A 15,525-nucleotide genomic window follows, 5' to 3' on the forward strand; every position below is an offset into this window, starting at 1 on the left:
CATTTTTCTCTTTGTTGAAGACTATTTACATTTATTTTTCATTACATATCTTGAAGATTATTTAAAATACTTCCATATATACATAGGTTCAACTGAGTAACTCCCAATAGCTCCTTTTCCTCAGAGTTTTGACTTGTGAACCTAGTGTGTGTCAACTTTATGTTGTGCAAAAAAATACAGGGACAAGAAGAAACAGAATAAAGTATAGAGAAGTACATTGATTTCTCTGTAGAATGTGTTAACCTAAGAATCATACATGGCAAACAAAGGATAAAAACTTGTGTGTATAAAATTGTATTTTCCCTGGAAGATATTGCCTGGCTATCTCCTTCAAGGAAAACCTTAGTATAAGGTGTGTTGTCAGGGGAGAGAAGGCTCTAAGAATGTAATGTATCTTTAGATAAGGAACTTATGTATAAATATCTAGTGTGTTTTTTTCTGGGACAATAGAATTCATAGTTACTGCTCTTGGCTGAATCCTGAATATAGAATCAAAATAAATTTTAAGGCTCACCATTCATAAGATTATTATAAAATAAAAATCAAGTGAATGTGAAAAAAATGAAAAAAATGGATTTCAGACTGTTCAAAATAAACTGATAAAGAAATATATTTATAACAGACTTTAAATTGTAAAATATTTTATTCCTTTTATTTTAAGACATTAAATTATAGCCACACCATTTGCTCCTTACACTTACTTCTTCTGAACCATCCCATATTCCCCACCATTCTCTGTCATTATTGGGACTTCTTTTAAAAATAATTATTGTCATATTCAAAATTATGAAAATTTGTTGAACTAATACGACTGTTTTATGAATATAGATAGAAACAAGGGAAATGGAGTGAATTTGTATACTGTTGTATAAAGTTATTCAGAAAATAAAATCTTTAACTAACTTTGTGCATATCTGTAAACACAAGCAAAGACATAGTCAGATTCCTGGCGCATTAATGTCGGAAAGGATAGTAAGACAGAGGAAGAAGGAAATATTTAAATATTGCCCTGAATTAACCTCAACGTGAACAGATGAGGCAAATTGCCTAGGATGGAATATGACAACAAATCCACAGGCAATTGTTGATGTTGAAGACTCTTAGGTGATTTGTCACTCAACTAAAAATAAAGAATATTTACTTTTCAGACTCTCATGGTTGGTTCAGCTTTGTATTCTTAACTTCAGCTTTTGTTTAAAAAAATTATCTGTTTTTATAACACATTGAGAACAATATATGTATATCAACACACACACACACACACACACACACACACACACACACACACGTAAATTTGGAAAATTAAAAATACACTCCCTAGTGGAAAGTGTGAAGGAGACAGTTATCAATGGATATTTAGAAGAATCTTGATTAGCACACATTTTTGCAGGAGAAAAATAATTGTATTCAAAATTTTTAGATTCATTTCAGCAATACACTAAAACTATGTCAAGTTAAACCATAAATCTTTGTTATTAAAACGGGAATCTGAAGAAACATTAGAAGAACTGATAATGTTAAATTCTAAAAACTTGGAAAATGAACTTAGGAAATCGTTTAGAGGAAACATCAATGAGTGAATGTTTTATTCTAGGATTTCCAAAAGGTGGAGAATAGGGGTAAGTTTTATTAACATTTAGATTATAGAGACTATGAGACCATGTTGAGAATAAATATACTTACTGCAGCAAGGGCAGTTGGAATGTCCAGGGCATGTTCCTGCCATACAGAAGAGGAAATGATTTGGGTTTCCCCACTATATGCTGTGACTATTATTGTTTAATAAAGGAACTGCTTTGGGTCTATAGCGGATCTATAGGGGAACAGAACTAGGTAGGGAAATCTAAGCTGTATGCTGGGAGAAAGGAGGCAGAGTCAGAGAGAAGCCACATAGCCCACCAGAGACAGATGCATGAACTTTAGCTGGCAAGGCACAGCCATGTAGTGATATACAGATTAATAGAAATGAGTTAATTAATATGTAAGAGTTAGCCAATAAGAAGCTAGAGCTAATGGGTGAAGCAGTGTTTTAAATAATAAAGTTTCTGTGTGATTATTTTGGTGCTGGGTGGCAGGGAAATGAACAAGTAGCCTCCTTTCAACAAGGGTAGATAATGAAAGGAGAAAGAATGAAATAAATCACTTCCAAATTAATGTCTACCTGGATGATGATAATTGAATTTGATGATGCAGGAATCCTACACAAAAGGCATTGCTTGGGGCTGGTCACTCTATTTGTCACTCAATAAAAATTTAAAGAGTATTTATTTTCTGAATCATCATGGGAGATTCATTTCGGGGATGCTTAAACCATAGTGTGTAATAAATAGCACAGCTCATTTATAGACTAGCAGGGATCAAAGATGGTTATTAATTTGGAAATTGTGAAAAGCAAAGAGTTTCATTACAAATGTCAAGGAGCATATTGCTGGTAGATATTCTTTGCAGAAGGATTTTCATAAGCATAAAATAGCAAAATCACTTCTTCTAATGTATTTATTGTCCAGGAAAAAGACTAAATATGTTTAATCACTAACCACTAAGTCATTTTCCACAGTATATAAAGTCAGATCCAGGAAAATGAAACATTCATGTATTTGAGAGTCAGAGCTGAAAAAGATTTAGGAAAACTTTTCACTTGAAGCTTTAAAATGTTGAGTATAAGATAAAGGAAAATTGTTTTAGGAAAATCATTATTCTTCATTGTCCAATGAAGCAGAGAGAGAAAGAGAGGCAGATAGAAAGACAAAGACACACACACACACACACACACACACACACACACAGAAAGAGAGACAAAGTGAGGGAGAGAGAAGGGATACAGGTGAACTTTGTCAGAATTTACATATTTGTGGCTTTGAGATACACTGAAGAAATAGTTGACAGAAAGTTCATATATTGAGAAGTTATTTAAATACATTATTTATAACAACACATTTTCAGAATGTTAAATACATTATAACAGCACATGTATTTAAAATGTATAGCAAAATCACTAATATCATTAATAAAATACAGCTAATATAAATGAGTAATGATTTGAACAGAGAGCTATAGAAAATAATGAAATAGAATAATCATTTAACAAGTCACTTTATTCCTTCTGAAAATATAAAATAAAACTTTCAATGGAAACAATGACAAATATATTACAATGTATCTGTGCCCAGTGGCTGAATATTAGCAAAATAGTGGAGGCAATTATGTCAAATAGTTGCCTGCCTTTTTTCATATTGATCCTGAACATCAAGCCAAGAAATACAGTAGCTGAGTTTTTGCAAAAATAATAGTCAGTGAATCATACACTTGATTTGAAAAGGTCAGCAAACAACGGAGCATAGCATCAGTTTGTAATCGGATAATAAAGGGGATTCTCCATTCATTCTTACTGACTGGTGACAGAAAACAAAGCACATGAAGAAAGAATGAGAACTACTGTTCAGTCCATTGTTATTTTATTTTATTTTTTGTTTCTTTGAGACAGGGTTTCTCTGTGTAGCTTTGTAACCTGTGCTGAAACTCACTGTGTAGAACAGGCTTACCTTGAACTCACAGAGATTCACTTTCCTCTGTCTTTTGAGTGCTGTGATTAAAGACATATACCACCACAGCCTGGCTCTATTCTTATTTTTTTATTTTTAAAATTTGGAGAACACGTACATTCCATGAGTGTTACTAAACAGAAGATTGGGGCTTGGGGCAGGTTTGAACGATTTCATGGAAAAGCCTATGTGACTCAGGGACCCAGGTCTGTGAACATGAACCTACATAATATGTCAGTATTTCGTATTTCAATCCATATTCCACAATTATTTCTTTTTAATTATTCAAAAAGTTTGTTTGTTATGGATATCTCTAGTAACATGCTTTTTAAAAATTGCTTGTTGATGATTTCCCACATATATAAAATATTCTGATAATTCTTCTCTCTGATGTCATCTCAATCTTGTCAGGTCCCCCCACCCAACAAGTCCCTTACACACTATCAATAATTTTAGCTTTTTGGTGTCCCTATAAGTTTAATCAGGGATAAATGTGTACCCTTAATTTTGTAACTAATGCTGGGGCCTTAAAGGCCTCACAAGTAGAAAGAATAGGGTTAGACAATGTTCTTTCTACTCCAACCTCTCATTGGACTATAGTTCAGATATGAAATATATAATCCCATGAGACATGTCCTCTTTTGTAACCTCCAGCACACAGAAAAATGGCTAGTTTATGTCCGGTGTAAGAAAACATGCACAAAGTATGAGAAAAGTGACAGTCCTGTCAAAATGGACATGGGACATTGAGAGAGACAGAGAGAGAGACAGGGAGACAGGAAGAGAGACAAATATTTAATAAGGGGACCAGAGACATCTTTTGTTGGTGTTGAAAAATTATATAACAACTCTAGAAACAGTATGGAGAACATTTAGTTTTCTTAAAGTAATTATGGACCATGTGACTCGGTTACACCAATCCTTGGAATATGCCTAAATGACTTGATATTCTACTTCACATGTATTTTCTCATGCATGTTCACAACATCTTTTCACAGCAGCCAGAAAATAGAAAAAACCTAAATGTTCTAAAGCTGTCTAATGAATAAAGAAAAAGTGTTACATGTATACTATTCCATTGTAAAGAAAGATGAAATCATGACATTTGTAGGCAAATGACAAGTACTATAGAAGATACTACGGAGTAAGCTAACCCACATATAAAAAGGCAAATGTTGCATGTTGCATGTCAGGTCACTTCTGTTATTCCCAGCTCCACGTCTTCAGATAAAATTTCAGGACTCACCTGGAAACAAACTAAATGCCCCTCAACTGAAGAATGGATGAGGAAAATGTGGTACATTTACAGAATGGTGTACAACACAACACAGCAGAAAAAAATAATGACAACTTGAATTTTGCAGGAAAGTGGATGGAGTTAGAAAACATTATTTTGAGTGAGGTAACACAGACACAGAAAGACAATTATTACATGTACTCACTCATAGGTGGTTTTTAAACTTAAAGCAAAGAAAACCAGCCTACAAACCACAATCCCAGAGAACTTAAACACCAATGAGGTCACTAAGAGAGACATACATAGATCTAATCTACATGAGAAGTAGAAAAAGACAAGATCTCCTGAGTAAATTTGGAGTATGGGAACCTTGGGGAAGGGTTGAAGGGGAGGGGAGAGGCAGAGAGGGGATCGGACAAAAATGTAGAGCTCAATAAATATCAATAAAAAAATGTTCAGGACTTGCTACCTTGGAATATAACAACATTCAGTGAAAAAAAAGACACAAAATTTAAAAAGTTGAAGGTGGTGCATATTGGAGGGTTTAGAGAGAGGGAAGAAAAGAAAGTAGGGAATGATGTAATTATGCTATAATCTCAAAATCGAAAGAAATAGAGATAATAATAAAATATAATTTAAAGAAAGTATCATGAATGGCTGACTCATTCTTTACAATGGTATAGTTAGTAATCATGGCTTGCCAACCAAAACCACCAAAATGTTAGCTGTAGGTTATTCCATGTGTCATAGAGGGAATCCCTAGAGTATAAACAAGTACTGTAAAGTCCTGATATTCTTAGTTGTTCCTAGAAATTGATCACAAGATCCTATGTGTAAACACAACACAGACCTTTGTTTTGATGTGTAAAGAAGTAAACTGGGCATAAAGAGAGTTTGCTTTAGGAAATGTAAACATTTTCAGCTTGAATGTAGAGTTCATTTCCACATTATAGAATTTTTTTGAACATCAGCATTTTTATAGATTGTTTCACTTGATTTGGTTTCTTCTGATTAATGATAGCTGTATTTATTGCCAGTGGAATATAGTAGCAGTTTTTATATTACTCATGCAGTTAAGCTTTGTTGATATCTTCTGTATCTCTGCCATAGTCTTTGAATTCAGTATACAGGAAAAATAAAGTAGTCAATATATGGAAAGACTTAAAGATAGCACAGGACATATCAATAACCTTATAGGAGATCCTTCTTTAGTTTTAACATCTTATCTTCTAATAGTGTGGTTGCTTGGCTCATAAAGCCCATGTCACAGTTTTAATTTTTTTAATTGCATGGTATTATGCTTAGATTCAAAATGTGTTTTAAAGCACATGTGGTTTTAAATGAATCATATATGACATATGCATATGCATTGTGACCTTTACCCAAAAGTATAGTTCTGGAGGCAAAATGATTACTTAAATGCTCTCCCAAGGATAGGTCTTTCTGACAGGAACACTCAATTAATCATCCCAACAGAATATGACCTTTAGCTTAATCTTATTACTTTAGGGATATGAGATCATACACCATTCAGCAGGGCCAAAGAGGAAATATTGGATACATGTGGGTTGTTGTGGTGCAGAACCATTGGTTGATTCCATGAAACTCCCTCTAACTAACTGTATAAAAGGCTTTGTCAGTTCAGTTCCTTCACAACCAATATTTTGAGCTTCTACGGAAGACCAAAGTCAGGCACCACTATGGTAAAGTTTCTACTGCTGGCTTTGACTTTTGGCCTGGCTCATGCTCATGCTGAGGTAAATTCATTTGGTCTGTGCATAGGTTTGATGTTCTTCAATAGTACATTTCTGGGGATGTGATGTGTTGTCCAGTTAGTCCATATTTATGAAATAACCTTTCAGACTTTCACATAGTTACACTTTTCAATCCAATTTTCTAGGATGAAAGAAATGAAATAAGATAACAATGGGTTGAATATGCAGAGGTTAAGAGTGCAAAACATCAGCAGCTCAAATTTCAGGTTCAATGTGCTATGTTAATTGAGTCATCATATTGCCACGTGTTATTCTACATTCCTAGAAATAGACAAAACATTATTTATTTATATTTTTAGTTAGCTTATGCATTTCCAATGATTGAGATCAATGGTCTTTGCTGTTTTCTTAGCTTGAAGGAACATGGTATACCACTGCCATTGCTGCTGACAATGTGGACACGATAGAGGAAGAAGGACCTCTGAGACTCTACGTTCGTGAACTTACTTGTAGTGAGGGATGTAATAAATTGGGAGTCACATTTTATGTCAAGTAAGCAAATGGTCAACCATGTAAGCAGAGCAGAATATTCCCATTTTAACAATTTTATGCTGTTAAACTTACAGGGGAATGTTTTGGTTTTGGTCATGAAATTGAAGTCCTCATCTTCAGCAATGTGATTATTTTATACTGTGATGGTTCAGCTCTAGACACCACATAAAAGTTAGATATTGTCTCCCATTCCATGAGTGTTTCCTTAGAAATACTTTTGGTTGGAGGCCAGTGGTTGAATTTTGTGCCCAATTATTAGATTCAGGAGTCTCTAAGGATTTCATTCTAGTAATTTAAAAGGTGAATGTGAGCATTTGGTTCAAAGTCACACATATTATATTATTCAGTCAATGCCATCATAAAAAGTCTTCCACAAACAGGTCAGATAAATCTAATTTGTAAATCATTTTCTTTCATGCTCTAGTTTCAAAGACACTCTATGACATTTGAATGTCTATGTTCATTGTAAGAGTGTATAATGGCATAAGAACTAAGAAAGCCTAAAACCATTTCTATGTTCTAGCTACAATTGTAAGTTTTCGATTACACATTAAATCACTTAAAACACATGCATATAATCCTAAATACATATTATGACTTGAGTAGAACAAGAGAATTAGCATACTGAAAGCCATACATAGTGAATAGTGAAATTGGGATAAGAAAGCCATCAGAGTCTTCAAAGCACTTGGAAAAAATGCCACTAATAAAGGAAGTCATTTTTATGATTACAAAGAGGATAATATTTTATAAACAAGAATTAGGAGAAGTGAGGTAAGCTTAGGTACTTCTGTTCCAGCTCTGTACACTGTTCACAGATACTATTACTTCATCAAGTTCAATAAAATACTTGAAGGCCTTTAATATGAATTAAAGGTTATTAAGTATAAACCAAGGTTCCTCTGTTTGATTTTTAGTGCGAATGGCCAATGTTCAAAGACCACAATCACTGGGTATATGCAAGAAGATGGCAAATACAGAACCCAGTGTAAGTATTGGTTCTGGGAGGTTCCCCTATTAACAAAAAACTGTGGGTGTGAAAACATACATAGTCACCACAGCCACTCATAGGTACATGAACCTAAAACTAATTTGGTTACTTGGGATGTTATCAATCCTTCCAATCAGCTGAGATATGTTACAAAGTTAGAGTACATTATAGGTCATCTGAAGCTTACATGGAGAAGAACACTATTACCTGAAGATGTGAGTAATGCTAACAAAATATCTCCAAATAGTTTCCTGCATGAAAATTTATTTCTATATAATATTCAGTGTCTTTTCTTTTATACATTATCCTGGTTTTTTATTGAACAGGTCTGCTATTCACTTATAGGTCTCAGTGGCCTCGAAAATCTTTGCAAACTTCATGTCTCAGACTTTCTAGTACTTATATTGCAGGCATTATCTCTCATCCCGGATTCATGGAAAATTTAAATTAATGGTGCTACTTTAAAGTTTCATTTCTGTTATTTTATAGAGATCATAACATTTAGATCATTGGATGAGGTATTTCCATTTCGAAAAGCAGTTAGGGGAAAATCTGTTTAAGAATTTCAGACTAATATAATTTTGTAAAAATTGCTAAGATAATAGCAATATTATTAAACTGAATTAAACACAGGATGACCTTTAGCTTGATCTTAATATAAGGGAGGGTGCATTCTTCTGGCAAGCCTATTGTTTTTCAAGTTTACATGGATATTTAAAGCAGCCCAGGAATAGAAATTCACCAGCTTTGAAAATCCTTTTTTTTCCCATGAAACACACTTATTGTGTAAGAGGAAATACCACACACAGACACACAGACACACAAACACACACACACACACACACACAGAGAGAGAGAGAGAGAGAGAGAGAGAGAGAGAGAGAGAGAGAGAGAGGAAGAAAAAGAGAGAGACAGAGACAGAGACACACACTCAACATGTCAATATGAAGGTCTGGTAAACTTAAAATGTTCATTCTTACATCTTTTGAATACATAATCTTACAAGATGAAAACTTTTATGCACATTTCTAATTAGTACAGTCAGTCATTTTGCATATGTGTTCATGTTCCCACCAAATATTACCATGATGTGACACCAGAGTTTTACTGTTTCCAGAAATTAACATGTGGTCTTTTAGGATCTGGTTAAAGGGAGAAAAATAACCAACAGAGTGATCCCACAGGTATTGATGCAAAGAATTCAGAGAAAGCAGAATGTGTCTATACCTAAAATTCACTATCTGGTTTAAATAGTGGGGATATTGGTCACTGCGTTATGATGGGATATGTAAAATGAATGACTATAGGAATATATTTGCACACATGTGTCATATGATAGTGAATCAGACATGATTGCTAGAGTATAGATCAATATTAATGTTTAGTCAAAAGGTGACATAAAACAAAGTAGAAAACTAACTGACACTCATTTTGAAATGTTTCTGTTATTACAGTTGAAGGTGATGATAGATTTAAACCTGTGCATGCAACACCAGACAACATAGTCTTTATCAGTCAGAATGTGGATCGAGCTGGCCGGACAACAAACCTGATTTTTGTTGTTGGTAAGAATGATAGTGAGTTTTTTGAAATAGTAAAAAAATATCACCCTGCAAGTGAAGATTATGTCAAATTCACCCTCGAAATACTTTATCATGGTATTTCCAAAATCCTGTCCACTAAATAACAATCTGATTGTTGTGTGGATCAACTTTTACATTATATTGTAATTTGAGTAGCATGGTCATTGAATAAAAGAGGTGAAGGGGAAGGCTATTGGAGGTGTTCATGTACATGTTTCCTCATTAGAAAGAATGAAACAAATATTTTCTCAAAGTTCACACAATTTTGAGTGTCATTTGACCCAGTGTGTACTAAATTAAAACATGAACTCTAGAGTATAGAGTCGGGAGAAATGTGAAGGTTCCTTTGACAGTCATTAATGACTCTCTAGTGTTATGTTTTTGAAAGTACATAGGATTGAGATGAGGGAATTCTCTAGGGAATTTGTCTTATTTTTTGATATATCATGAAACCCTGAAAAGTGATGTCATACCATCATATAGACTTCACTAAATGTATCCATCAAATTTGAGAAAAAAATTTTATTGATTTTATTGGTTCATCCAGTGTAGATAAATTTAGAACAGTTGGGATTTTCCATTGCTTATCATGGAGGGATGGAGGGACATGAAGGAAGCAATGTAAGTACTACAAAATTCTACTTAACATGTCTATGACATTGTCATTCCTGCAATGTAGGAAAAGGTCAACCTTTGACTCCTGAGCAATATGAAAAACTTGAAGAATTTGCCAAGGAACGGAACATTCCAACAGAAAACATTCGAAATGTTCTGGCTACAGGTAACCTCAATGAATTTTTTTTTGCCCGTAGCATATATATATATATATATATATATATATATATATATATATATGTGTGTGTGTGTGTGTGTGTGTGTGTGTGTGTGTGTGTGTGTGTGTGTGTAGAGAGAGAGAGTCTATCTATCTATCTATCTATCTATCTATCTATCTATCTATAATTATATATCTATCTATATGCTCAGTAAGATTACTGATTCAGATTATATCTAGTCATTTGCAACCTTTCAGTAGCGATTTCCAGAAATAATCCTTGGGGAGCTGTTCTCGCATTCTTATGAAAACATTGATGTCACTCTTTACCTTACTTATGCTCTTTTACAGATACATGTCCTCAATAACGACCTTCTGTAGGTGAGTACAAACAGAAGCCAGGCCTAACCATTTTGATATTTGAATGAATTTGTGCTTATTACATAAAAACTTATAAAAATATGTGACCAAAGAAAAATGAATTCAAAATTGGTAAATCCAAGACAGGATATTATATGTCTTTTAATGCAAAAATTCTTACAGTGATAGAAATAAAGGATAGAATATTTTTATTTATAAAACAATGTGAAGGATTTTATCAAATCCAGAATTGCTTATATTTTTATATTGAGGAATCTTCCATCAAGAAAATATGTCTTGTTATTTGAAAAAGCTACTTTACTTATGATTGTAGTGTATTATTTGTCACAGATAGAGTACAAGCATGTTGATCTTTCAGGATATTCATTGAAACTTTTCAATATAAATTTTTAAGTAGCATCACAGAATGTCATTATTTTCTGTCAACTGTGCTCCTATACAATCCAAAGCACAAGATATTGGTGATTTCTAGGAAAGGTTCTATATGTATACAATCTCTTCTTTATATTCAATATATTGTTATATTTAATCTTGCTTCTGTGAACTCTCAATGACAAAATATTTCCTGTCTGTTCACTCATGTTTTAATTTTTACTTTAATGTCAGCAGAGATGACAGGAAGAACGGAATTATGCATCATATCCTCTTCACCATTGCAACAGCATCACATATAAATCACCATTTTTTTAAATGAATTTTCCCCTCTCCTGTGAAGTCAGAATACTACAATACCAAACTCCTGACTTCCCTTTCCTTCCCCTTTTAATGATCTGTGATCTCATCTTACATTTTGAATGATTAAATAAAGTGTTTCAAGAAGCAATATTACCTTGTGAAAGGGGTCTTATTCAAAAAGCACATAAACCATCACTAAGCTAATTAAAATAACCACTCTAGAGTAACAAATGATATCTGCATTACTAAAACCTATAGAAATAATTAGAAATATGACAATTACTGGAGATCATGAGCAAGAACACTGCAGAAGTGAATTTTATGTTGTATTACATATTTACTTTCAGATGAAAATTGTGATTTGCAGTTGAACAGTCCCAATGCTCTAAAATATTTCACAGAACAAACTGTTTGGGTTCGACTCTATGTTACACATTATTTAAAAGAGATGATGAAATACGTTTTCAAATGTCCATCTGAGGGGATTATCTTTTGTTAAATACTTTTGGAAGAAAATGGATCAAGATATGCTTAATTAGTGTGCATATGAGTCACTCCCATTTGAAGAATAAACTCACGAGAATGATATTCCATAAATACCATGCCCTGAAAATACGCATATGTTTATTACAATTTTCTCTTTGCATTACAATGATTCCTTGGGATGTAGTTAGCTATCAAATTGGAAAAGGCAAATGCAGTCTTTTTTGAGGGCTTGGAACAAGGAAAAACAAAAGATATTAGACAATGTTGTTACATCCAGTCTCATGAAATTTAAAGATATAATGAAAGCAAAGTACATTAATATTCATAAGTAAAAGATATGAACAGAAACAATGACATAATTTTCTGTTGAAGAATCCTGTTATTTAAACTTTCACTCTGTGCCTTGTAAAACAACATTATTTTAGTAAAAATAATTGACAAGTGTCTTCTTAAATTTTGGTATATTCAATGTACCCCTTTGTCTTCAATTACTTACTACTTATAAGTGGTCTTATTTTAGAGGTAAAAGAAATGTGGTTACTTCTTTTACTATCAATGTTTGTTTTCTAAACTGGAAAGACCTCAAATGGCATGGAAGTTCTAAGGCTCACAATTCACATACTGATAACATTTATAAAGTATGCACAATCTGAGAGATAACTCAAAGGTGATTGGTTGAACTTACATTCTGAACTATAGAACATAAATGTTGCTTGGTTCTATAAACATACCCAGCTACCATTGCTCTTTTCATTCACCAGTGTAATGTCTAAGTGTATTCTGAATGGTAATTGCTTTAGCAACACTACTTGAGATGATGTAAATACCAGTCCCACTTGGTAGTACACTCATGGTGACCAGATATAATCTTCCTTCATCAAATTGCAGAATGCATTGTTTCTGCAGATATGTTCTCATAACAGCCTGAAGCCTCCAAAAGGTGGCAGTTTTATAAGCTAACAAAGCCAGTAATTCTCATTTCTTTGCCCCCTCATGAAAATGAACATCAAGAAAACACGTGATTCCATATCAAACATGTATTATACAACTAAATATCATGTTCCCAGAAAGTGAAGCACACATATCTGAGAAACAATTTAAAGTGTTCAATATAGTTAGAAATCAGGGAAATATAATTGAAACTACTCAGAGATTTTTATCTTTCTTCTCTTAGATTAACCAAGATTAATAAAAGAAATGATGCAGGGAAAGGGCTTTACTTGTCCCTGGTTTGTGGAAGTGAAAAAGTGATTCAGTAGTAATCAAAATCAGTGGGTAGAATTCTAATATGACAGCATCAGTCTTACCACAAGACCTTCAAAGAAGAATTACAACAAAACTCTCTTGACATTTTATTTTAAACATAGAATGTAAAGGATCAATCCCAAACATGAATATATATTGCCTGTATTAGTTTAATACCCATCAACAAACATACATGTGTTCATTCATGTGTACACACATGCATGCACATAGAAGAAAACGTAACTGGTGATAATAGAGGCAGAAGACCATTATAAAGTACTAGAAATCTTTGAGGGTTTGGACAAGGAAAAGGAAAGATATTAAACACTGTTACTATATTCAGTCTCTTGAAATCTAAAGTTATAATAAATTCAAAGTACATTCAATATTCATAGGCAACAGATATGAATAAGAAAAAATTACATAGTTCCTCTAAACCTGTTATTTAATCTTTCTCTGAGTGCCTTGTAAAATAATGTGACTTCAGAACAAATACTTGACTGATGTTTTGTAAAAATTTTGTTCATTCAATGTACATTTATATCACTTCATCCACATTCTCCAAATAATTACTATTATACTTGTGCTCCATCTCTTCTTTCAATTTCTCCAACTTCTTCATGAATATACATATCTATTTGAATGTATGTATGAATGTATGTGTGCATATATGTGTGTGAGTGTGAAAGTGTGTGTGTAGCTAGAATGAGGAGACTGACAAAAAAATTTATAGCCCAGCGGTGTCCATTTAGTGTTTCTAACATGTATTTATGTCTAATGTTGGCTCCTTAGTCTTCAATTACATATTACTTATAAATGGTCTCTTTATAGATGTAAAAGGAATATGACTACTACTTTTACCATCAGAAGATGGTAAGTTGTCTAAAATGCTAAGTCTTCAAATGGCATGGAAGTTTTAAAGCTCACCATTTACAATATGATAACATGGGTAACGTATGCCCAATCTGAGAGGTAATTAGTTGAATTTACATTCTGAACTGTACAATCATACTTGATTCTATAAACATTTCCAACTATCACTGTTCTTTTTATCAACCAGTTTAATTTCTATGTGTATCCTGAATGGTAGCTTCTTACTCAAGACTACTAGAGATGTTTTAAATAACCGTCTCAGTTGGTAGTACTCTCACAGTGAGCAGGAATAATCTTCCTTCATCAAACTGTAAGATGCATTGTTTCTGCATATGTGTTCTTATAACAGCCAGAAACCTCCAAAAGCTGTCAATTTTATAAGTTAACAATTCTAGGGATCCTCATTTCTCTGCCTTCTCAGCAAAATGAACATCAAGAAAACAAATGACTCCATTTCAAAACTTGTATAATAGAACTAAAAATCATGTTCTCAGAAAGTGAAACACAAATATCTGAGGCACACTTACAGTGTTCAATATCTTTAGCTGTCAAGGGAAAAAAATTAAAAGTATCGAGAAAATTAGTCTTACTGTTGTCAGAATGACCAAGATCAATAAAATAAATGATACAGAGAAAGGCCTACACATGGCCCTGTTTGGTGTAATAGAAAACTAATTCACCTCCTGTCAAAACCAATTCTACCAGAACTTCCAGGAAGAGCGAATACCTATACTCCTTAACGTATTCCACAATATAGAAACAGAAGAGTCATTGCCTAACTCCTTTTATGAAGCTACAGCTACCCTAATACCAAAACCACACAAAGACACAACCAAGAAAGAGAATTACAGGCCAATCTCACTCATGAACATTGACGCTAAAATTCTCAATAAAATACTGGCAAACCGAATCCAAGAACACATTAGAAAAATTATCCATTATGATCAAGTCGGCTTCATTCCAGAGATGCAGGGCTGGTTCAACATACGCAAATCTATCAATGTAATCCATCATATAAATAAACTGAAAGAAAAAAACCATATGATCATCTCACTAGATGCTGAAAAAGCATTTGACAAAATTCAACAAACATTTATGATAAAGGTGTTGGAGAGACTGGGGATACAAGGATCATACCTAAATATAATAAAAGCAATATACAGCAAGCCGACAGCTAACATCAAACTGAATGGAGAGAAACTCAAAGCCTTTCCACTAAAATCAGGAACACGACAAGGCTGTCCACTCTCTCCATACCTCTTCAATATAGTGCTTGAAGTTCTAGCAATCACAATAAGACAACATAAGGAGATCAAGGGGATTCGTATTGGAAAGGATGAAGTTAAACGTTCGTTATTTGCTGACTATATGATAGTATACATAAGTGACCTCAAAAACTCTACCAAAGAACTCCTACAGCTGATAAACACCTTTAGTAATGTGGCAGGATACAAGATCAACTCCAAAAAATCA

General features: G+C 33.4%; 1 protein-coding gene across 1 annotated transcript; it reads left to right on the forward strand.

The window, feature by feature from the left end:
* The first annotated feature begins 6,479 nt into the window (after positions 1-6,479).
* On the forward strand, positions 6,480-10,760 carry LOC125404510 (odorant-binding protein). Its single transcript, XM_085684392.2, has 6 exons — positions 6,480-6,536; positions 6,907-7,046; positions 7,964-8,034; positions 9,492-9,602; positions 10,300-10,401; positions 10,744-10,760. Exons 1-6 carry the CDS (start codon positions 6,480-6,482, stop codon positions 10,758-10,760), a joined length of 498 nt encoding a protein of 165 aa, XP_085540518.1.
* Positions 10,761-15,525: the final 4,765 nt, after the last annotated feature.

This window comes from Myodes glareolus, chromosome X (assembly GCF_982192425.1).
Source record: "Myodes glareolus chromosome X, mMyoGla1.1, whole genome shotgun sequence".
Taxonomy (NCBI): Eukaryota; Metazoa; Chordata; class Mammalia; order Rodentia; family Cricetidae; genus Myodes; species Myodes glareolus.